The sequence below is a fragment of the Leuresthes tenuis genome, unplaced genomic scaffold (assembly GCF_036924035.1).
Source record: "Leuresthes tenuis unplaced genomic scaffold, fLeuTen1.0.hap1 SCAF_5, whole genome shotgun sequence".
NCBI lineage: Eukaryota > Metazoa > Chordata > Actinopteri > Atheriniformes > Atherinopsidae > Leuresthes > Leuresthes tenuis.
Genome location: NW_027325359.1, coordinates 3,242,003 through 3,265,508, shown reverse-complemented (window position 1 = coordinate 3,265,508; position 23,506 = coordinate 3,242,003). Strand labels below are relative to the sequence as shown.

At 40.3% G+C, this 23,506-nt stretch overlaps 2 protein-coding genes across 5 annotated transcripts; one reads left to right on the top strand and one right to left on the bottom strand.

Moving 5' to 3' along the window:
• Positions 1-516: 516 nt before the first annotated feature.
• Positions 517-9,645, top strand: cnot2 (CCR4-NOT transcription complex, subunit 2). Of its 3 annotated transcripts, none has more exons than XM_072385474.1 (15): positions 517-581; positions 3,147-3,272; positions 3,353-3,425; positions 3,547-3,694; positions 3,806-3,988; positions 4,118-4,197; positions 5,274-5,399; positions 5,565-5,689; positions 5,837-5,954; positions 6,316-6,472; positions 7,722-7,783; positions 7,929-7,978; positions 8,072-8,172; positions 8,844-8,988; positions 9,092-9,645. In XM_072385474.1, exons 2-15 carry the CDS (start codon positions 3,159-3,161, stop codon positions 9,176-9,178), a joined length of 1,569 nt encoding a protein of 522 aa, XP_072241575.1. In that variant the 5' UTR covers positions 517-581; positions 3,147-3,158; the 3' UTR covers positions 9,179-9,645. The 3 variants fall into 3 exon arrangements, with proteins under 3 accessions (XP_072241575.1, XP_072241573.1, XP_072241574.1); XM_072385472.1 differs by having other exon boundaries at positions 5,274-5,411; XM_072385473.1 differs by lacking the exon at positions 517-581 and adding an exon at positions 603-873 and having other exon boundaries at positions 5,274-5,411.
• Positions 9,646-10,619: 974 nt separating this feature from the next.
• Positions 10,620-23,043, bottom strand: washc4 (WASH complex subunit 4). Of its 2 annotated transcripts, none has more exons than XM_072385470.1 (33): positions 22,912-23,043; positions 21,887-22,026; positions 21,725-21,778; positions 21,570-21,635; positions 21,349-21,394; positions 21,180-21,247; positions 21,011-21,093; positions 20,157-20,199; positions 19,030-19,133; positions 17,973-18,093; positions 17,694-17,817; positions 17,463-17,590; positions 17,212-17,372; positions 16,954-17,080; positions 16,286-16,411; positions 16,092-16,199; positions 15,844-15,990; positions 15,675-15,754; positions 15,293-15,398; positions 15,064-15,180; positions 14,356-14,524; positions 14,081-14,235; positions 13,931-14,005; positions 13,745-13,849; positions 13,517-13,651; positions 13,186-13,294; positions 13,030-13,096; positions 12,832-12,918; positions 12,444-12,591; positions 12,259-12,355; positions 11,979-12,175; positions 11,731-11,827; positions 10,620-11,574 (listed from the first exon to the last, which is right to left on the bottom strand). In XM_072385470.1, exons 1-33 carry the CDS (start codon positions 22,970-22,972, stop codon positions 11,510-11,512), a joined length of 3,516 nt encoding a protein of 1,171 aa, XP_072241571.1. In that variant the 5' UTR covers positions 22,973-23,043; the 3' UTR covers positions 10,620-11,509. The 2 variants fall into 2 exon arrangements, with proteins under 2 accessions (XP_072241571.1, XP_072241572.1); XM_072385471.1 differs by having other exon boundaries at positions 10,621-11,571.
• Positions 23,044-23,506: the final 463 nt, after the last annotated feature.

Here is a 23,506-nt window from a genome sequence, read left to right as displayed (position 1 = left end):
ATCCAGGAAAAATAGTCTGATTTTTCAAAAACAATAACTTATAAAGGTTTTTAAATACAACCTATTATTAGAGATTAATCTAGTGTTATCTAACCTTCAGATGTTTTATTAAGAGCAGTTTATGAGATGATAGCTTCACCAAACACTGTTTTCCCCTTCAAACTTCTCACAAGGGGTTACCACTGACTGTTCAAATGATTGAATATTTACAGTCCTGTTATTTTTCCACTTAAGTAAGCTTCTTCATGCAGAACCTTTGCTTGTAATGAAGTATTTTTTACATGGTTGTACTAGTAATTTAGGACTTGAATATTGTAAATATTTCACTGCTTTTCACAGCAGGGAGACACAGGCAGTGGTGAATGAGTATCACTGAAATGTCTACATAATATTTACAGTGTATGTGCTTTGGAAAGGACTACTTTGATGGGACATGCTCTCGTCCCTGATATTAGACTTTTCGGTTTTGTGTACGGAAGTGCTCCGCAGGTTCTAAGGTCAGAGGGTAAAGGCTACACCTCTTTCGACTGAGAGTACATACAGCCATCTTGGATCTAACGAAGCGAAGGGAAATTGATGCGGTGAGGGTATTTTACTTATTATTATTTCCTTACGTTCAACGGCTTGGCATACATTTAACCTCTCAGCTGGAGCCCTTTGTCCCTCTGTTTTCTCCCGTTTCCATAAGTAGCAGGTCGTTAGCCTTTAGCACAAGCAGATTGCTGCTGCTACTACATCTGCTTGCGAACGGAGCGTAAACTGAGCCGAGAAAACGGACAGCTGACTGAGGAGATATGGAAGCAGAGAGGGCCCATTACAGCCTGATAGTGACTGCTCCTTGGTCGCTATATCGTGGTCTTTTGTTACTGGGAGGTTGCCACACTTTGCACCCCATTAGAGTGGCACATTTGCTAACTGGCATTAAGCTTCGCTAGCCGAGTGCTTGCTAACGTTAGCTATTTACGCTAATGTTAGCTAACTAGCTTCTTAGCAGTGCTGCTGCTGTTAATGCTCTTATCGGCGTCAGATAACTATTCAGAGGTGAAGACACATCAACAGTCAAACTCATGCAAACGAGCAGCCAGCTGTGCTGCCAGCTGACTTATTCATCAGTTATTTATACGAGCTCAAACTACTATTTATGTTGTTATGAAAGTTCAATGTTTCCATCTCATATTCGTCCACGTTATGACAAAGTTTTACAGGCACCTCACAAAACTTTTGAACAAAATGAAGACTCAAAGTAGGTCACAGTGAGTTACAAACAACTTACACCTGATGATGCATCTTGATTCTTGTTTTTGAAAAGATATGTTTTAAGATGAGACCTTGCAAGCAACAACTTTGGATTCTCTTTTTTTTTAAACCCCCCTAACACTTCCCCTGACAATTGGAAAGAAAACATCTCAAATTTAGACATCAGTGAGACATTTAGATTTTCACTTTTACTACTGTTTGTTTGTTCGTGTAAACCAGCAGATACTGCAACATAACATGTCTGAAATCCATCAAGTGATAGCTGTTAAAGTTTCCAAATGTTTTTAAAAGTTGCTTTCAGCTCGTTGGCTAAAATTCTAATCCTGATTATTTTGGTGAATACTGAGATCACAGTTATTAAACACAATAATAAACAGTATATTTTAAACATCATGCATATATTTAACTCATTTGTGTGGGCTTTTAGAGAAGGGTTCAAACATACAGCCGTGAAGGGGATGTGGTTGATTTATAACGCCAGAAAAAAAACTAGGCCATTATCGCAAAACAAAAGTCAGAACAAGAACCATAATATCTGTTTTCTTGCAGACACACTTTCCAACTTTATTTCTGTTTATACTCTGAATATACTGGCTGTTTCTGATTCATGGTATTTTAAAACCTACTTTCAAGTCTACTCAATAAAGCACTTGTCTATACTATTCTTACAGAAAGACAGCATAAGGTTGAACTTTACATAATCCAGTGTTCAGATTTCAGGGCTGGAACCGTGTGAAAATGTGTCCATATTATGATGGGTATTGCTTAATTTGCACATTTAAATCTCGAATTAAATAAGTTTAAAAAAAACGTGTTGTGCAAAACATAATTGCCTTATTATAAGCAATTAGCTTTAGAAGTTTAAAGATGATATTACATAGTCATAATTTAATCTTACACGTCTCTAGTATGCTCATGTCTGCTGGCTGAGCTGTTCACAGGTGGACTGCTCTTAGTGCAGGTGGAAGCACACTTAGGACTGTGAAGACCACATTCGAGGCTTGGGCTACATTCTTACAGTAGTGTAAAGAAATGTGTCCAGGGCCACGTTGAAAACCACCTGCTCCCCTCCACACATACTTACTTGTACTGCTTTCATAAAAGGGTGCAGACTGCAGTGTTTTCTGTCTCTTCAGATTTCTGTAAAAAGCTTTCTAAATGAATGTATAATTGACAGAAATCCTTCTGCTCTTTGTTTGTGATTAATTCTGCATTTATAAGCACGATGTTAAAGCTTCGGATCGCTCCTGTTTTAACCCTAGAATAAAATAACAAGAGCTTAACCTTGCATTTTTATGCTCTTCCTTGCTTTAGCAGAGCTTAACATGAAGCATCAAAATGAGGGGGAACTTTTTTTCTTGTTCAATACAAGTCGCCAACAGTCCACGGATGTATTGAAGGTTGTAAAATGATGGTTTATTGCACGTAAAGGTTCTTCTTCACTGTCGGGTTCAGAGTGAAAACTGCAGAGACTTTCAGTGGTTCAGTCTTTGGGTCACAGAGGTGCAGTTTCAGTGAGAAGCTTTTACAGTTTCTGTAAAAACTGCAATGATCAGAGCAGTCCACATGTGATCTGATCTGCCTGGATGGATGCTGCCCTATGTACTTTAGAAAAGTTAATGAAATACCTTCTAATCTTGTATTTAGTGTCCGTTGAAGAACTGTAATGTAGATGCACAATAATTGCAATGCAGCTCTCAGCTTCAGTTACTTTGTAATCTTGCCTCAATGACTGTTCGTAAGTTACTGAAACGTGTGACGAGATTGACAAAATAAAGTTTTAAAAAGACAAATGTATGTCATAGCAAATGTTTTCTTAGTTCCTTTACTGACCTCTTGCCTGTTTTCCTTGGCTTCACATCTTTAATCAAAGTTGTCTCTGTCTTCAGGTGACAAAAGGCATGTTTGGTGCTAGAAAGAAATTTGAGTTCGTTGAGATAGTCGATAACGACTTTACCGATGAAAGCATGTACTACAACCAGCCGTCGATGTTCCCACATCGACCGGACAAAGATGTGAGTTTTATCACTTTATTTATTTTCTTTCTTGCACTGACTTTTTCAGTTCATCCGGTAAATGAAATGTTTTCTTCCAGATGCTATCCTCTCCGTCACCATCGTCGTCTGGTCAGCTGTCGCAGCTTGGTGCGAGTTTGTATGGTCCACAAAGTGAGCATGAATTAGTCCCATTACGTGGATGCTGTTTGGACATAAAGCAAAATGAATTCCTTCTGGGTTGTCTGACAGCGCTTGTTGTTGTTGTTCTGTTTGTGCTTATGTTTTCCTGCAGGTGCAATCGGTTTCCCGGTCAGGGGCATGGGAAACAGTACGCCTCAGTTAAACCGAAATCTAACACAAGGCACGCAGCTACCGAGTCATATCACCCCGACGACGGGTGTTCCCACCATGTCCCTTCATACTCCACCATCACCAAGCAGGTGCGTGTGTTGTTGCTCGTTTATGGGGTTGGATACACAGTTTGGATGCATACTTGTCAAATTAAAATAAAAGCGGTAAGCACGACTAAATGGGACAAAATGTTTTCATAGGGGGACATTACCAATGAATACGAGGAACATGCTGAACCACTCTCAGGTCGGTCAAGGCATTGGGATGAGCGGCAGGACCAATAGTATGGGCAGCTCAGGGCTGGGAAGCCCCAACCGCAGTTCACCCAGTATCATCTGTATGCCCAAACAGCAACCAGCACGCCAGCCATTTACCATAAACAGGTAGATGCAGTTAATGTAACAGCACGCATTCACTCCTGTGAGGAGATCAGTTGTGTCCTCTTCAGCTCGTAGTATAGAAATGAAACTGCTGTTAAATGTTCTTTTTTTGGTTCGCTTCTGTTTCTGCAGCATGTCAGGATTTGGTATGAATCGCAATCAGGCTTTCGGGATGAACAACTCATTATCGAGCAACATCTTCAATGGCACAGGTTGGTGTGTTTGACACTTTTACATAAACATCACGACAGTATTTCTGTTTGCAAAGATCATAAAATATAAGCTGCATCTTATCAATAATTCTTTTTCTATTACCAAAAACATGTTTTTAAACATTATAGTTGCACGAAGACCTTTTTTGCTATCAGAGGCTAACCATATTATGTTTTAAGCATGAAACAAAACAACCTTTAGATGTTGGAAAAGTAGGTAAAATATAGGTTTTCTCTTTCAAAAGAATAAAATGAAACTATCTTTCCTGAAACTGAGAATGACCTTTGCACTGCAAGGCCATTTTTACTGTGTAATAATGGTCTGCTATCAAACTTATTGACAATTATTTTTATTTTTTATTTTATTTGTTTATTCAGTCCCACAGTAAACAACAAATATGTTTACTACAATCAAAGCATTTTAAAGTGACAAAAAGGCACAGGCTGAAGCGTAATGCTTATATTTAAGCCTGTCCCATTGAACAAAATTAAGCTACCCATCAATATGTTAGTAGGAAGTACAAAGTAGAAAAAAATAGATAACAATAGTAAAAAGAAAAAAAAACAGAATTGCATCCAATAAAGTGACAGTAAAAATAGAAGAATAGTAAAGTAAAATCATAAATAAACCCAAAATCCTTTTGAAAACCAAAAATGTACTACACTTTCTTAATTTATTTTAGCATCATCCCATAATGAAACCCCAAGAACAGAATAAATATAAAAGGATTGTTTTAATGGAACTGCTTGTGTTTTTTTAATCAAGACTGAACTGTGTCCTACGCTTTCAGAAAAGATGGTGACAGAAACAAGTAAATAACCGTCTGGTGCAACAGTGACGTGGTGTAAAAATCCAAGATATAGTGTTGGCCTAAATCTCTATGAAATTTAAAGGTTTGTGTTTTTTAGACGGGCCAAAAATCTCCGTTCAGAGGTCAGGTTAGCATGGCTCGGCCGCCAGGGATCCTTTCTGTCCCTCCACACTGAGAACATATCATGTATAAGTCCTCCACACGACTCCCCTTTAAAAACAACCGGCAAGTCATTGCATGTTATGTGTTTTTACTTTGGTGCAGACGGGAGTGAAAATGTAACAGGACTGGATCTGTCAGACTTCCCTGCGTTAGCAGACAGGAGTCGGAGAGAAGGGACTGGAAACCCCACACCGGTGCTCAACCCGCTGGCTGGACGGGCACCTTACGGTAGGCCATTAGGTAGCGCCCAATGCTGACTTTTCAGCTTCTTCATTCCATTTATTATGTCAACAAAGGATTTGTGTCAATCCCCATGATATCCCTGCGAGGACAATTGCTTATGAAACTCTTTTGCTGTAATCTTTTGCTCTCACTTTTTGGAAAACAATCAAGTTGGCATGGTGACAAAGCCATCGACGGAACAGACGCAGGATTTCTCCATCCATAATGAGGACTTCCCTGCGCTGCCTGGGCCAAACTATAAGGACCCCACATTGAACAACGATGACAGTAAAACTGTAAGTGAGAGCCACCGCTGGCCCGACAGCTTAACCTGGCAGGATGTTTGTTTTTATATGTGTCATGGGTACGGATCAGAAAAAGATGTTATTCAATATCTATGCTGTTGCTTTTTCTTTGTGTTAATCTTTTTTCTTTTCATTTAGAACTTGAACTCCACAAGTAAGAGCACATCCAGCACAGATGGGCCAAAGTTCCCCGGAGACAAGACGGCCTCAGCACAGAACAACAACCAGAAGAAAGGGATCCAGGTGTTGCCCGATGGTGAGACCTCACAGCCAATCGTATCGCTCCAATTCCTCAGAGACATCCCTTCTTAATCGCACAACTTGGGTGAGGCAGTTGGGCTCTCTACCCTGCATTTGGGGTTAGATAATTATCGGATAGGCTACAGTGAGGAGACGCAAAGAATAATGTTCAGTGTGAGACAGATCATCGCCGTTCTATTAGTTTGCCTTTGATCATCAATTTAAAGAAAAAGTAATCGGCTTGGTTTGCTCTCCAGTATTTGCACAAATGACAGTTTAGAGATACGGGGATGATTTGACAGTAAGTATTTACTGTATATCACAGCCCAATTGTAGACCTGTGCTTCGTTAAACTCTGGATATTCCTGCCGCTGCAGGTCGGGTGACGAACATTCCCTCAGGAATGGTGACAGACCAATTTGGCATGATTGGTCTACTGACGTTTATCAGGGCCGCAGAGACTGATCCAGGGATGGTCCATCTGGCACTGGGAAGTGACCTCACAACACTGGGACTCAACTTAAATTCACCAGAGTAAGACGGCATTTTCCCCTAAATACAGACACTTTTAGGGTTTCATCATCAGTTTAGCCTCGTAAAGAGAAAATTGAACATTGGATTGATAAATCAGTCACCAGGTACAAATGAGGTCTTAAAGGAGAAGTTTTTTGTTTTTTTTTGTTAACCTGGACCTTATTTCTGGCATAAAATATGTTCATCTACTCAGCAATAACAGTTTGGTGAAAGTCTGCGTCCTTCGGAAGATATTTAAATTACTCGAGATCCGGCACACGTCGAGTGGGATGACTTCAAGTGTAGAAAGCCCCCATAAGCCCCCCGATATCAAAAACATGGCGCGTTCATTCATCCATTCTTCTTAAAGTATTGGTGAAATAAAGACAGATAATGCCTTATTTAGAGGCTGCATCGTCTAAGCCCCGTTCACTCCGTTATATGGATCTCGAGATGTCTAAATATCTTCCAAAGGACGCCGACTTTCACCAAACTGTTCTCGGTGTAGCATACTTTTAAGCTGGAAACAATTTATCTCTTTTAAATTAAATTAAATTTTAACACATTTTTCTTTTTTCTAACAGATTTAAAAAAAAAAAAGAAAAGAAAACTAGGCATTAAGTTTAGAAATCTTTAACAGTATGAGCCAACTATTTTGAAGCAATCATAATGTGAATCCAAATAATTTCATCTTCCCCATGAGACTTGAAGTTTTAGTGCAGCTCACATTATAGATTGAATGGAAAATGGTAAGATTAGGAATTACAGCCAGGGTGAAAAGAAGCCCAAATCTTTGCAAAACCATGCCGTGTTTTTCAAGAGGCTTTCTCGGGCCAACAGGTCCAAACAAACCATACGTGTTCAGTCTTTTCTAATTTTACTGTCCTGAACTTTAACATTTAACATGCTAACTGAGGTCTGTGGAGTCTGAGATGAAGCTCCTGATACGAGAAAGCCAACGGAAATCATTTTCTTTTATTGATTGAAAGTGTTTTTAAACTGAACTCAGGGTCTAAAATAGCCAAAAATATTGTTCACAATGTGCTTTATTTGACTAAAATGAATTAACGCCACTGTTGGCGTTCGTATAATCTCTTCAAATGCAAAACATGAAATTTGTAACATCTAAAGTCTTTTTAGTCATTTTAGAGCTGCTCTTAATTCTTAGTATTTTGTGGGTAACATTACTTTCTGTTGTATCTCAGATGTGTTTAGCAAATCCTCTGCTAATGATATTGATGTTAACCAGAGCAATTTGCCTCTCTGACAGAAACTTGTACCCTAAGTTTGCGTCTCCTTGGGCCTCATCACCGTGTCGACCTCAAGACATCGGTAAGACAGGCAGTGTGCAGCCCTTTGTGTTCAGTACTGCAGGAAGCTGGTTTTGGGCAAAAGTGTAACAGTTTATCAGGTTTCTGTCCTGCCAAGGCTCTGTCTTACCTTGTGGCATAACTTGTATCTGCACCTGCATTTTCAGACTTCCATGTTCCATCGGAGTATTTAACCAATATCCACATAAGGGACAAGGTAACTATGAGCTCAGTAATGGCGCCACAGTGAGTGTTTGATAAGTATTAGCATCATATTTACTCTTCCTGTGCTCTGCCGTCTTGTCTCTAGTTGGCTGCGATTAAGTTGGCCCGATATGGTGAAGATCTATTGTTCTACCTGTACTACATGAATGGTGGTGACCTGCTACAGATTCTGGCAGCAGTAGAGCTGTGAGTACTCGGGAGAGTTTTTTCTTTTTTCCCAATGGCGTGGATAGTCATGCTGAGCAGCAACAGTCACTAAAGCTCTCTTCACTTATCGTTTGCACCTTAATGGCTTAAAAAAGCACATCATGGTTGGGGCCCAGCTGTTTCTTTGGTAATTCACACATGCTAGACAGACGCGTGGTGATGCACATCAAGCCGCCGTCACACAACCAACTGAGTGTTGTTGGTTAGATTAGCGTCTCTCACGACGCATATCGACAGCGGATCAACTTCGACTCCCACCACGCTGCCTCTGTACTTTCACACATGATACCAAAGCGCAACAAAGTGGCGTCAGTCCTGGCTTGAAAGTCAAAGAGTGCTGAAGAGACGAGACACGTTTTTGATTTGAAGAAGCGGCTGCAATAAATAAGAAGCCAAATTAACAATAAACCACAGAGATTCAGGCACAACCAACAAAGATGAAAGAGCACTTAGAAAAAGCCGTCATGGAGCGTTGTGGGAAAAACCTGTAAAGCTTTTGAATGCTGCCAATAAGTTGTATCAGCAGTGGTTACACAGCAGTGCATTTTTAGCACAAATTTCGATCCCTGTGGTGTTTGATGTTTTTGGTAACTGTCACTGGTCAGCCACTGGATTACTTCCCCTTCTGTCTTACTCCTTTCACCGACCAGCTTCAACCGGGACTGGAGGTACCACAAAGAGGAGCGGGTTTGGATAACGAGAGCACCTGGCATGGAGCCCACACTCAAGACCAACAACTACGAGAGAGGAACCTACTACTTTTTCGATTGTCTTAACTGGAGGAAAGTAGCAAAGGTATGAGTTGTTATGTGATGAAAAGACCCCCCCCCCTGTTGAGTTTACTGACTCTTGTTGTGGATGTGAGCTGTCATGTTAAAACTCTGCCTGCATCTCTAAGGAATTTCACCTGGAGTATGACAAGCTGGAAGAGAGGCCTCACGTGCCAACAACCTTCAACTACAATCCAGCCCAGCAGGCCTTCTAAGGCCCAACCAGTCCAAAGGCCGCAGCTGTCCCAGCACTGTTGTCCAGGAGGGGCGCTGTGGCACACACAGCTTGGTTTTTATTCCTCGAGGATTTGGCTCTTTGACTGCAGGGGTCGTCGTCAACTTTAAAACTGTCCTGCCTTTCTGAATTTACATGCTGCCCAAAACACCAACACTTGTTCCGTTTTTATTCATTTTGTTCCTCTGTTTTGTTTCGTTTTTGTCTTGTTTAGAGCAAGGTCTGTGTTATGTTTACGTCTCTGAACCTGAAGCCTGTTTTCTCCCAGGCTGACCTTGTGGCACAGTGACAGAACAAAAGTTCCACCTCATATTTACAGCAAGTGTTAAGAACACAAAAAAGGCGGAAAAAAAGCTAAGTTAACATCCTCAGACACAAGTGAAGGGGTGAAAGAAATGCAATGTTTATTGTTGCACTATATTTAGTAATAAAAGAACACAAAATTTGTTTGTGCTTTTTTATGTGAACACTCCTTTATGGATTCTGTTTTTCCCTTTTTCAAGCCTTTTGTTTTGGGTCAGAAAGCTCTTGTACCGTTTCCTTCATGCAGTCCTTTTCATCTCATCTTTTTATTTTTTTTTTCTCCTTCATTTTAGATAATTTCCTCCAAGTCCTGGATTTGCACTAACATCCTGTTTTCTGTCTCCCTCTGTAACTTCCTTGCCGACCAAACGTGGACACAAATCTGGGAGACTACTTTGGTTTCCACAAATGTGGATAAATCCTCACAGAGGCTCAACAGCTACACAACTTTGCTCCAGAGCAAACAAAACACTTTCCAGTCTTTGTTACGACTTTGTAAGAAATGTGTACATTTTTTTTCTTTGCATCACATAAATTAGTATATGTATGTACGAATGTGTATATATGATTGCTATATATATATACATATATGTAGGTATATATATATATGACTATTTTGGAAGAAATTTTGACCTGCCTTGTACCTCATTTTTTTTTTTTTTTTTTTTTTTTTAATGAGGCGAGCATGGATAAAATATGTGGATGTAACAGAAATTTCCTGGATCTGCTGGTCAGGGTGTCGTACGGCACTATGGGCACTTACATCAAAATATTACAAATAAAATGTCATTAAAGGAAAGGCCCGATTCTCAGCCGCCAAAAAAAGACAAATGTGATAAACCCCCAGGGTTACAAGTCCAAAGCAAAAGAAGGGATATATTTCACTTCAGGCTGTTTGAACTGCAGGCAACAGCAGCATTTCATAGGAAACGGAAAACTGGCAATTTGCGGAGAAGAAAAAAAAAAAAAATCCAGACCAATCTTGTATTTTTTGAAGTTAAAAAGCTTCTTTTCTTTGTATTAAAGGAGAAAAGGCTTTCCTGAACCGCTGTGTGTCGTTTATTACACCTTTGTCAGAGAGCTAATGTAGAAATGTGTGTGACTTCATACACTTTTAATAACACGTGGGCTTGAAGTTCACACTTTCAGTGAACAGGTAACCTGTGCTTTCAGACCTTTATTAGCATCTTTAAAGACTTGTAATACAACCCCCACAACAAGTCATTAAATACAATTGCTTTTTTTTGGCGTTCAGAGACTTTCTAAACAAAATTAATTCATGGAATGTCACTTCAGAGGTGCCACATGTTCAGAGATATAAAACATGTAAAGAAAAATAACTGAACTTTAGTACTGTTACTAGAGTAGATTATCAAAACAGTTTAAAGAAAAAAAAAAAGGTACAATCATTCAGACAATGCTTCAGTCTGGCACACAACACATGAGATCATACAATGAAAACATTCTCATGGGCCCTGATTACAGAGGTAAACAATCATTTAGTGCACTGGAGACCAGCAAAGAGGCAACTAACCAGGTGAGTTAAAGCCAAGATGCAAATTAGTCTGTAAGAGTGAGGAGAGAAACTGCTGAGACTTCAAACTAGAAAGATAAACCAGTCTGTCCCGGTCGAGTAAAAACGGTCCTTCCTTCAAACTAGAAAAGGAGGAAGGGATCATGTCTCCTTGTCACACCAGCAGACCTTCACAAATCACCGGTGTTCATGTAAATGCAACAAAAACTGAGCTATTAGCTATTGAAGCTAGCGGCTGGATAAAAGAGACACTTCCTGTACTACTTTAACAGTCTTTAAAGAAGATACTGTTGTGGGATATAAAAGTATTCTAATAATTCTATGCTATTTACAGTCTTTAACCTTGAACTGTACACACAGATCAGTGCATCATATTTCCCACTTCAGCTTCCTTTGATGGGTGAATCCCTCCCACCGTGCAGCGCTCTCTGAGCTATAATCTAATGTAAAGATTTGCTGATCTCACAATGCCGCTCACTTTGAGGCTAGTTCGATGGACGAGGAGCCTTCAGGTGAACCTCCTGTTTTGGCAGCTTCTTCTAGAAGAGGAATATATCAAAGTTGAGTTCTGACACTCAGACTTAATGATTCATTAATCAATTTACATCAGAAAATGTATCTACAGCACAGTAGGGTGGGCGAGTCTGTGCTTTTGCATCATTTGAAGTCTATTAATGACCACAGCACTCTCTAACCTTTATCTTTCTTCTCCTGAATTTCCTCAGCTGCAGTTTTGTCAGCTCTGAAGAAGATCCGGGCGCTGCTTAATGAGAAGTAAAGCAGCTCAAACTCCTGCAATAAAAGGAAGGCAAAGAGCTGAGCAATATACTTTAAAATCCAGTCACAGGAAACACTTCAGCAGCTGCAATGTGGATCTTTGTTGCTGTACAACTTTTAATGTACAAACATTCCCTGCTTTCCCCAGACAAATGGCCCACTGTACCTGCAGGTAGACATCCAGCCTCTTCTGAGTGAGATTCATTGTTTGAAGCAACTTCTCGTCCTGGCTGGCGGACTGCACGTTCTGTTCCTTCACCACCGCACTCATCTCTTTTCTGTACTTATCTCGCACGGCTTGAAACCAGTGCAGAGAATCAAACTCCAGATACTGGTCCAGCAGCTTCAGGATGTATGCAACGCCTTAGAGAGACGAGAGTCAAGTCGTGAGCCCATGACAGAAACCAGGATTCTGAAAGATCCTTTCGTCTCTCCTGCCTGCTCACCCATTGCAAAGCCATCGTCTGTGAAAGCGGCCCCCGTTTTGTTCTTCTTGTTGAGTTTCTCTTTGCAGCTGATGGAGTGCTCCACAAAATTCACAGTCTGCAAGTGAGAAGTGTTGTTTATTAAGTATCAAAAGTTGAAAGGAAGGCCATGGCAGAAAAAAAGAGTGACGGGTTGTAGCTCTGACCAGAGGGGGCACAATCATGTAGAAGTTCCTCAGGTGCATGTTCTTTGCACTGCGAAACTCGGGGGCAAACACAGCTACCAGCATCTTGAAGTACTCCGTCCCCTCTGCAGAGTTGCTGGTCAGATCACTCAGCACTGAATCCAGGACGCTGGGAATGAAACACAATGTAAAGGACTGTGTAAACAACAGGTTATTCATTTGGATGGTAGTGCTGCCCCCTGCAGGCTAAATAATGGAAAACCACTCCAATCAAAGGACAGTTGTTGGAGTGCACAATGTGAATATTTCACAACAATCAAAGCTCACACTGCAGGCTTATTTATCTATTAATTCATGGTGTCCAACAACAATAAATTAACATTCATATTTTTGTTGCTCAAGCTGTTACCTTGCAGCTCTCTGGGTCTCCTCTGACAGTCCTTCCTCCTTTACCAGCTCCTCAAAGTTGACTATATCCTCCAGGTCAGGCACAAATCTGTAGAGGATGCAATAACTTAATGAGAGATAACAGAAAGGACTTGACGAAACAACATTTTTACAGTCACTCAACATTTTCTGATCCTTTCTTTGACCGAGTCCGTTTTACCTGATTGCGCTGCTGCAACAGTGGAGGCCTCCAGAACGGATCATTCGCACGTAGCCCATGGCGTTACCTTAAAGAAATCAGTGTTAAACTGCGCAGCCTTCACCTACTCCTGCAGATGGATGTGTGAGGTTATATTTCTAGAGGTTTTTTCCTCACCAATTTGGCTGATGAGCTGTCTGAACTGATCCAGGTAGCTCTGTCCATCAGGAGTGAGGCCCAGCTTTCTGATGCCACGGTTAAACTTCTCTGCCCTCTCAAAGGGATACTACAAAAAAAATGAACAATTAAAAGTTGGGCCATAGCTGAGAGAGCTACAGGGAAAAATGTGGCCCACAGGAAATTCTACTGACAAGTTGTGCATCCGATTTCTATTTTCTCACATTTGAGGTATGCATAGATATAAACTGATAAATGTCCCCATCTGTCTATTTTAGATTAGCATCCTTCTTCATAAAATAATTCAATGTGGACAAAAGAAAAACCCTACCTTCTGATCAGACTGGTCCTTTGTTTCTCTAAAGAAGCGTATGTCCTTTATCAGTCTGGACTTGATGTGTTCGTCGTACATAAACTGACTGAAGATGTAGAACTTCTTCCGCAGGAACTGGTAGGTGAAATTCACCTGATGAAAGAAGAGAAGAGTTGTGAAACCCTTCACACATTCATGTCTGATAGAACTTGTAGACATAGCAATGTGTGCGGCTCTTAAACTCACGGTAGTGTTCATAATGCCTGTGCCATGCGTCCTGATCGAGTTGGCGATGTGCCGGATGTTGATGGTGTTCAGATGCTTATTGTTACTTGCCTTCTCTATGAAGATCTGTTGGAAAGCTTTTATTTCAGCACACAAAGCAGAGACAACAGCACTGTGTTGTGGACTGTTTGGCCAGCAGAGTCTTACCTGGTTGTTGAGGTTGTAGAGGTAGCGTGAGACAAAAACATGAATGTTCCTCATGATCTCCAGAACATCCAAACCCTGATGAGAACACAGTTAGTCAACTCTTTATTTAAAACTCCTCTGCTATGATGTGTTAGGTGTAACCACACAGACCTGCTCCAGTGTCTGGCTGGGAAGGTGCGCCTCTGTCATTGTGAGTCCATAGCGCTGTGTAGCGAGGTTTCTCATCTCACTGTAGGTGGCCCAGTCGTGCAGAGCGACTGTGGTCAGGTTGTAGAAAGTTTTATCCAGGTAGTGGGTCACATAGGCTGCAAGAGCATTAAAAACAAAAAAAATGTCACCTTCAACAACCCCAAACAGTTTTCTAGCACATTTCTGCCTTAAAATGTGCACCTTTAACACTAAAATGTTTTGCCACTGTTCTGCACCTTTGATGTGAATGAAGCGGTTGAAGAATCGGATGGGCTTGACAGAGAAGAAGTGGGCCAGGTCCTTCATACCAACTTTAAAAGGGTTCCTGTCATCAAGCTTCAGGTGCGTGTGAACAGAGAGACGCAGGTCCTTCTCAATCTCCTTACAGAGCTTATCGAGGAGGTGCTACGATGAAGCAGGAAGGAAAAGAATGATCCAAAACTGAAAATGTACATCTCACAAAAGACATTAAGGTCATTCACTGCATAAGAATTAGCTTCTAAATTAAATAGCTCATCACTAAAAGAATAATATATATATATATATATATATATATATATACACACACACACACATACAGAAAGAATATTGAGACAAAAAGGACTTTTCTTTGCTCTTTAACACCCTGAATCAATATTTTCAACTTTACTATTCTAATTTTTAAGAAAATATGACTAAATGAGGGCAAATTATGAAACTACTAATGAAAGCTGAAGGTTTGAACTCTCAAATGCTTTTTAATTTCTTGTTTTTTTAGACTGTAGTTTTGAAGAACAGTTTCTTAGAAAACTTTTTGTAAAATGATGTTGCCCAAGTGTAGCACCCATAAAACGAGCTCCCTGGCCCATTCTCTGTGACTGGTGCAACAATTAACACCCCACAAAAGAGTGATTTCTTCCAATTCGCCTGTTTCTTCTTAAAGGCTGCTCACTTGTGGTACTTGCCTCTTTAAACACATCCATGATCTCCTTGTCATAGCTCTCCAGCAGCTGGTCGCATGACTCCATGTGTTTGGCATGCAGCATGGATGGCACACTGTCCCTTAGTGCACTAAACATGTACTGCCAATCATCACAAAACAGCAGCAGAGTTAACGACCAAAACAGTGTAAAAAGAAATGATTGCATTTCAACCGCTCTGTGGATTATGTGCATCCAGAGCCCGACTGCTTACATGCATTCGTGCCGCATCCACAGCGTTGTCGTACACATCATCAAGGTAGATGGGAAACACGGCTCGGTGCCAGTAAAGAAAACTACAGTCACACTGCAGCTTGACCCTGAAAAACAAAGAAACCCAGCCTGTAAGCTTTTCTGTGCAACTTAAAAGTAGCACCACAATCTTATTCGCTGACCTGACAAGTTCTAACATGAGCAAGTTGCCCGATGATCAGAAAAAAGGTTGTTGGGCAAACTCTACTTTATTTCATAAGAAGACAAAAGCTGCCTTGAATGTAAAAGCTCTCTCTACTGCTCCTGGCTGATGGAGTGAAAATCATCTGTGACATGCACCAAGAAGGAAATTCGCTTCACAAGACAAGATAAAAGCATTCCACCTTTCACTGAGCTCACTAATCAAATCCAGCTTCTTCAGCACAAGCTGCAGGGGAAGCAGTTCTTCATCTTTGAAGGTTTTCTAGGAAAAAAGTTAAGGAAATTAAGATTAAAGCAGGTTTAGAGGGAGGGTTGGTGTATACTTTTTCCAAATGAAGCCTCCCAACGTACCATTTGAGTGCCGACACACAGAGCCAGAGACACCACCAGGCGTCGCTCTTTGGTGCTCGGTCCGCTCAGAGCATTTTCTGCCAGCACCAAGGACGACAGGACATCCAGCCGCTGCTCGCTGTACTTCTTGTCAGAGATGACTCTTTTCTTCAGGAGTTGGGGTGGACGATAATGCAAAAAGATAATATACAGTAAACATTTAACTTTCTCCTGTGTAGAGCAATAACGTGACTTCTGATCCCGTTTACCTTTGCATTGCCGATGGCATTGAGGGCCTGAGACTGGAGCTGTTGAGTGATGTGAGAAACAGAGTCGGCTACAACCATGGACCGCCTGTGAAATGTGTGCTCCACAGCCTGAGGGCAGAGTTATGTCACGGGTTTCACTTCTACTGCTGAGAAATGCTCAGGTAAATAATGTACTCCAAAGAAAACACACACACCTTGAGCAACTCGGCGAGTCGACAAAGTGCTTTGACAGAGGTCTTGGTCATGGGCCGCTGCATGGACATGTACATGTTCATGGTGGTCTTGATGATGGTGCTAATGCTATAAGCATAAAGGATGCCCTTCGAGCAACAGAAAAGCACAGAGACTCAAAATGATTATACTGTCCTGGCTAACACATGCAGTCGCTCAAAACACCAACAGTTACAATAATACGCACACATTTATGCAAAATTCTCACATGTACACGTCGCAGGAAACCAGCAAAGCCATAAAAACTTAAAAAATAAATACAAATAATCATTAAAACAACGTACCTGCTTTAGGAAGACAATAAATACATATTAGGTGCAGTCAAATATGGATATAAAGTATTATGTGTAGAAAAGGTCTCCTCAGTCCTCAAATTTTAATCTTTCTGTTAAGTAGTTGGATTCTCATGAGATTAGCAAGATCACAATAACTAGATCCACTTTGCAAGCTTCGAGTTATGCATCACAGTTACACGACATCTTCTCTGACAACAGAAATGTTGGCTAACATAAATAAAACTGCTTTAAAAAGGTGACTGCTCCAAATTCACGATAAAACTGTGATAGATGGTTCAACCCGTTTCCCCGATACTTTGAAAATAGCTCCCTGAAGATGAACTTTCATCACTTACCTGCACAAACACATTACACCTGCTGTTCAGATCTTCTGTCAGCTTGTCACTTTTATGCTCCTTGGACAAGATGGACTCCATCTTCATCATCCAGGAAGTTACAAACACGTAGTACGACTGCACATCCCTGAAGGAAAGAATACACACGATAGATTCTTTATCTACAAATCACATTTCAATGCAGTGGCTGTAGCTAAAGCTGTAAAACATCTGATTAGTTACAGTGCTTAAATATGGCTGATTTTCGGCTGTACTGACTTTGTTAAGGTCTGAGCTCTTTGCTGTAAGAAGGTGTCTCTCTGTGCTCTGGTGGCCTGAAGACTTTTTTTGTCCATCAGTTTAGCTGCAGCCGGGACCTTAGCGATGAGGAAAGTGTCCGAAAACCAGATGATGTTTGCGATCAGAGTGACAGCTGGAACCTACGAGTAAATGTGGCCACAAAAACGCATCAATGTGAGAAGAAAAGAGTAAGGTGAGGGTTTTCATGGTCAAACAGAAGACCACTGTACCTTTTTACAGACATCAAGCAGCGCCTTGTAGAGTTTTTTGTCGACACTCCTGAAAATGTGAAAATGAAGCACAAAAAGACCACAGACCGCAGCATATTTATCCCTCTGATCAATCTCTGATGGTTCACCTGAGAAAAAAAAAAAAAAAAACAGGACAAATAAAGCCATAAGTCATCTCAAAGTGAAACGGGGAGGAAAATAAACTAGTGTGTTCTGGTGAGACAAACTGACCAATTTTGGACTCAATGTTGGTGAATATGGAGCGAATATTGAAGGCAAACTCCTCAGCGAAGGCACCGTTTTTGGCAACTGCCACTCCCTCCCCTGGATCATCGAATCTTTGCTCCACACAAGCCTGTCATGAGGTTAATGTTAATGCTCACATCAGTACTTTGTTGGCATGCTACTTCAAAACGTGACAGACTTTTAAGCAAGTAATTCATACCCTTTAAATAGAGTTAGTCTGACCTAATAACATGACAGAGGCCTGAAAGAAAACCTGAGAGTCACCTGCAGTATCATGCCATCCAGCAACTGTCCCTCCAGCTTGAACATGAGTTTCTCGAATGGTTTCAGCTTCTCCTCGGGAATGGAAAACTTTCCAGGATTATGATGCACAGACTTTAATAACCTATTATAGAAGAAGAGTACATATGAGCACACTGAACTTGAACATTTGAGGGTAAATGAGGCACCACAACAGCAAAGAAACACAAAGTGATGCTGGATGAAGTGATTAAAACATGAGAGAGTGGGAGTTTGAGCTTTAGGACAGACCAAATGTTTCTTCTCCCTCCCAAACATGTAAATCAAGAACTCTTTGACACCAACCCCGTCTCATCTAAAGGGATATCAAGGTGACAAATAGAAGATCTCCTTCATCCCTTTTGTTTTCTCTTGCTAAGAGGACCATTCTCTTGAGGCTTAATTGTCATCTGGATTATTCAAACTATGTTAAATGTGCTTTTATATATGTGTTATCTTACAAGTCAGTTAAGGTTTTCAATGAGATTGAAAGATGTTGACACGGCTTACCAGATTGTACGACATAATTAGGAAGTAAAAAAATTATTCAGTTTTCCATGGTGTCATATTGCCATCTAGTGGTCATTGTCAGTATATTTAAGCCTCAAATAATGAGTTAATAAGACATCTGAATGATAATTCATTGGTCTCCATTAGTCAGTCATGTGTGTGTTAACTCATGTTTTAGTTCTTCATATATAATATAAATATACAGCCGCATATATAAACTCATCTGGATTGAGTAGTATTTAAATAGTTTCACTAATAAGAAATAAGTAATCAATCTTCAGTATTTTGTACTTTTAAGACTAGATTTAAGACTAGACTGTCCATATAATTTAATATTGTGTCTATCGTTTGTTTTGCACCATGACAAGTGTTGCTACCCATATTCTGCATATTACAAATGTACCTTTCAGACCCCTCTGAACAAATTATGTGATTTAAGACAAGAGAATGGTGAAATAGAAGTATTTTTAATTGTCAATTCTAACATGAGGATGAATCATTACAAAGATGGTGTTTATGTATGCGTTTTAACCTTTTATACATCTTCCAGTGATCTTTAAGTGTGCTGTGATTTTCCATGATCTCATCAAGAGTGAGCAACACCACTAACAACTCCCCCAGGTGTTCATATACGATCTGCAGAAGGGATGCAGAACAGATAGTCAGCACAGTTTCATGCACAGTTCAGATGAGCTACAGTTAAAGATAGACTTTAACCGAACCGTTGTCCTGGACCCAATGTTCATGCACAGGAAGGGAAATCAACTTCTTAACCAAAATAAGTCAGACTAAGCAATGCTGGAACTATGAGAGACCATTTGAGACCCGTTGCTGCTTCTAACATCATCCTTTACAGTAGAACTGAAGTCACTGCACAGATGTCATCTTTAATTTACTTGAAAAGTGGTTTGGTGAGATGACTGCGGTTATTTAAAAAAAAAAAAAAAAAAACAGGATTTTATTAGAGCAGAGCAACAGTCTGGTCATGCTTTAAGTGACCATAATGTGGACACAGCGTCTTAAAGGGCAGATTTTCAAGCACAATTTCTCGTGCGTTTATTGTCTGACAAAAGAAACTTTATGTCAAACTGCTTTTAAACATTTACGTTTGACTGTTTTTATAAAAAGATTTATTTTTGTGTACAATGCCTCGGCCCACTTGAGTTTTGTTGAGGATGTACACACGTGTGATTCGAACCCCAGCTGCATTATCTAGGTGTGCTATTCAAGTTTTGAGAAGCTCCATTTCAGTCAGACTTGCATTCGGTTTTGGTCACTCCAAAACAAAAGCTAACTTTTTATAGTGTCATGTAAACATGTTTAGTGGGAAAAATAGACTTGGAGCTAATCACAGCTCCTCCGTTTACTCCTATAACTGGGGTCTACCCGTCTTTTTTGGAGGGATAAGGTGCTCCTTTTATTTTGGGGATCAAGGGGTAGAGGTCATAAAGGCCAATCAAGCGAGGAGTTGATGAGCTTCATGAGCATTTGGATGGCTGGATGAAATTTATTCCTTGCTTCCTAAAAGACAAGGTCACCATATCTCTGCAAAACAGAGAGGTAGGGTGAAGTCGTACGACCAAGGGAAGGAAATGGAGTTGGGCCTTTCAAATACTGACTGATAAAAGACTTAGGAGAGCAGCAACTCTTAAAACTCACCTGGAAATGGACGCCTGAAGAGTCAATGATTTTCGTTGCACCCCTAAAATATTAAAGAACGATGATTTTGTACATATAGTGTTGAGCAAAACAAGCAGTACATGTTTAATTCACACAACACAAATGTACCAGAATTATGAACTGCAATTAATAGACGACAGCCTTGTTTAGTTGTGAGACTTCATACAAAAACTGACCTTTGTCTTAACTTTGTCTCACTCATGCTGTAAGCAGACATCACAAAAACAAATCTTCTCTACACAGAACAAACACCCATTCATTACACTATGCTTCGGTCATAATTATACAGGTCAGTAAAACGTTAGAACATCAAGCTTTCTGGAGCAAATGTGGTAAACTTTATATTCAGACTATTTGGTTAATAATAATAATAATAATAATAATAATAAGGAAATCTCAACGCACTGAGATTTTAGCAGAATTATCATAACATGTACTTCATTTGCTCTCATGGGACAGGCAAAGATTTTAGTATTAACAGATATATCTATTGCATATATGATGGAAAAGCACCATCATATACTCCATAACCCCAAAAGAAGAGGGCTGTGTGTGCTTTTGTGTTTGCTGTTCATCTATTCAAATGTATGATGGAGGAGGCTAAAAAGGCCTGCTGCATATCATTCCTGATGCTGTTGGAAAAGTTCAGGGAAGATTTCAAAGTTGGCCAATGTCCTGACTCTCAGCATCTGCTGATTGTAGCTCCTAAATTGTCATTTTCTCTGGATGCAAAGCACAAAATGCCTCTCTTAACAATAGGTACATTTAAGTTAATCTAATAAGAGCGGTGCATTGGCTGTGGAACACCACAGGCCTCTGTTCATGGAGCTTACTTGCTGCTGTTGTAGAGGGCAGCCAGCTGATGAACAATGCTGACCACCACTTCATAACATCTCGACACAAAGCAGGACAGTTCCTGTGAAAGGACAAAGAGAAACTACTGTAACAATGTTCTCTATACTTCAGCGTACAAAGTTATTAAAGAAACCATTTACTACCCACCTGTAGGAAAGAAATGAATCTGCCCATTTGAATCTGGCACTCTCCCTCCACAACACTGGTTTCCGACACTGCAACACAAATGTGTTTTGTTTTAGTCGTATAGCATCAGAGTTCAGTGTACTACTGAGGTCAATGCTGCAATAACTTTAAACAAGAGCTGACCGATTACCTCCCTCTCCATAGTATAACAAGCCATTGAAGAACTTGGTTTCTGCCTGGAAAATAAACTCTTTCACAAAGTGTTCCACAGAACAAACAGGAGCTGAACTTAAATGTGTTTGCTACATCGAGGATAAATGCAATGTGACTGGAACCACTGCTTTAGACTTTTATTGAAACAAACAACCATCTTCACAATAGTGGAGAACACACAGTTTTGACCATGCTTACCTCATACTTGAGCTTTTTCACTTCACTACAGAGTGCAGCATAAACTGTGATAACTTTGTTCAGAACCTGCACACAACAAAAGTGGTCACTATAGAATAAAGAATAAAATTCTGTTCATTCTAGTTTGAAGGAGGACAAAATTTGAGTTTATTTACCTTGTTGTCTGTTTTAATTAATTCTAATAAGGATGACTGTTCATAAGGAATAAGCTGAAAGAGACAAGAGAGAAAGAGGAAGGAAATTACAAGTTGCATCTGTGTAACAGCAAATTTGGCCTTTTCAGGTGGATGTACAGCAACTCCATTTTGGCGTTTTACCTTCAGAGCAATGGGGTCCAGAGTGAAGTCCCACACGTCTCCTATGGAGTCGTCTAGAGCCTCTTCAATACCCTTCAGCTGAGAGGTGTACTCCTCCAGAAACTTGCTGTAGTTCTTCAGTTGAACCTCGGTGTGTATTTCTGTCAGGTGGATGATTTTATAATGTCAGAGACTGAGAGTAACGGTGTTTAAATCCCTCATATCAGGGAAAATAGTTATTTTTCCACCACTCCTATAGAGCAACATGCATGCCTCAGTTACCCAATTGTATATAACAGCCAGCTTTACAAAACAGAGCTTAAAAATCCTTATTCAGGGCATCACTGAGCCAAAAGCAGATGGCATAGTACCTCAACAACCTTGTGCTTGTGATAAATGTTGTCATTAACTGGTGTCACATGTTTACATGATATTACAAAGCAATTATCAAAGTAAATAAGCATAATTATAAGATATATGTTGAAGGAGGCATCTCTTTACTCGGTGTACATTAGGAAAATGAAATGCTGAGCTACGTGTCTTCTTGTTTTGCCTGAAAATGGCAGCAGGTGGTCAATGTGTAATCATCGCTAGCTTAAATATCAGTTTAGAGAAACGGAAACAATGCAGCAGCAGACACACAAAGCAAAGATCGAAACCCAAAGACAAGACACAGTTGTTAACTATTTTCGACAAACCAGCGAGGAAATAATATCATCACGGATGCTGCTGTCACAACAAGCTGTCAAACCGATCAGCTGCCATGATTAACGTTGGCTAACTTAGCCAGAGCTAGCTCTTAATTTAATGAACTGACACTCTACGTTTAAGTTGACAGCAGGACACCCACTGTAACCACATACAAAACAATTCCAAAGGTTTTTGTTTAAGTAATAAATGTCTGCTTTGAACAATAAGAGGTGTTTCCCTCTGGTGAGTACGTGAAGCATCTCGCTAACAACGTAAGCTAGCCCTGGGTGCAAAATGCAGATAACGTTTGTTCCGTCAGTCTGTCTCCGCTTGCCGGGGCTGTTTGGAGCACTTACTTTGTGACCCATCATCAAAACGGTCAAATTCCCAGTCAGGTGCAATGGTTTCCACCGCCATAATGTAAATAACGATGATCAAAAGCCCTAACACAGTGTAGTTAAAAAGTAGAGCTCTGATCCCATGATGGACCTTGTGATTTCAGCTGCTAGCGCTCATGGGAAATGAAGTCCATATAAGTTGGCCATCGATACATACCAGAAATCAAGTATTTCCGCGGACTATCTTACGTTTTCTTATAGTATTCTACCGTATTCCTGCTTTCTAATGATACAGTTTACTCTATGTTTTTTCACCAACACACTGACATAAAAGCCCAAATGATTAGATTCCAGTTACCGCACCATTACTTGAGAGTTGTTTGGGTCGAATGAGTCCCCTTTCTTCCGGAAAATGGATAATGTTGTCCCTTTTTCCAAGCAACTCCATTTTCATATGACTCGACCAAAAGTTTCCTCTTTGTCCTTTTGAAAATATCTCTCAAGTTTTACCAGTGCCTTCTCAAGACAAATAAATCTATTTTGGTTGACATCAGCCTTGTACAATCTACCCCTTTGATTGGTTTGAACCCGAGTTCACCAGGACACCCTTACA

Coding starts and splice junctions, on each gene's coding strand:
- washc4 (XM_072385470.1), bottom strand. CDS start 22,972: ATGGCGGTGGAAACCATTGCACCTGACTGGGAATTTGACCGTTTTGAT. Junction 15,991..16,091: donor ATGCCATCGGCAATGCAAAG/GTAAACGGGATC, acceptor CAACTCCTGAAG/AAAAGAGTCATCTCTGACAA. Junction 14,525..15,063: donor TCATGGATGTGTTTAAAGAG/GCAAGTACCACA, acceptor GCTTCATCGTAG/CACCTCCTCGATAAGCTCTG.
- cnot2 (XM_072385472.1), top strand. CDS start 3,159: ATGTTTGGTGCTAGAAAGAAATTTGAGTTCGTTGAGATAGTCGATAAC. Junction 7,979..8,071: donor ATATCCACATAAGGGACAAG/GTAACTATGAGC, acceptor TCTTGTCTCTAG/TTGGCTGCGATTAAGTTGGC. Junction 8,989..9,091: donor ACTGGAGGAAAGTAGCAAAG/GTATGAGTTGTT, acceptor TGCATCTCTAAG/GAATTTCACCTGGAGTATGA.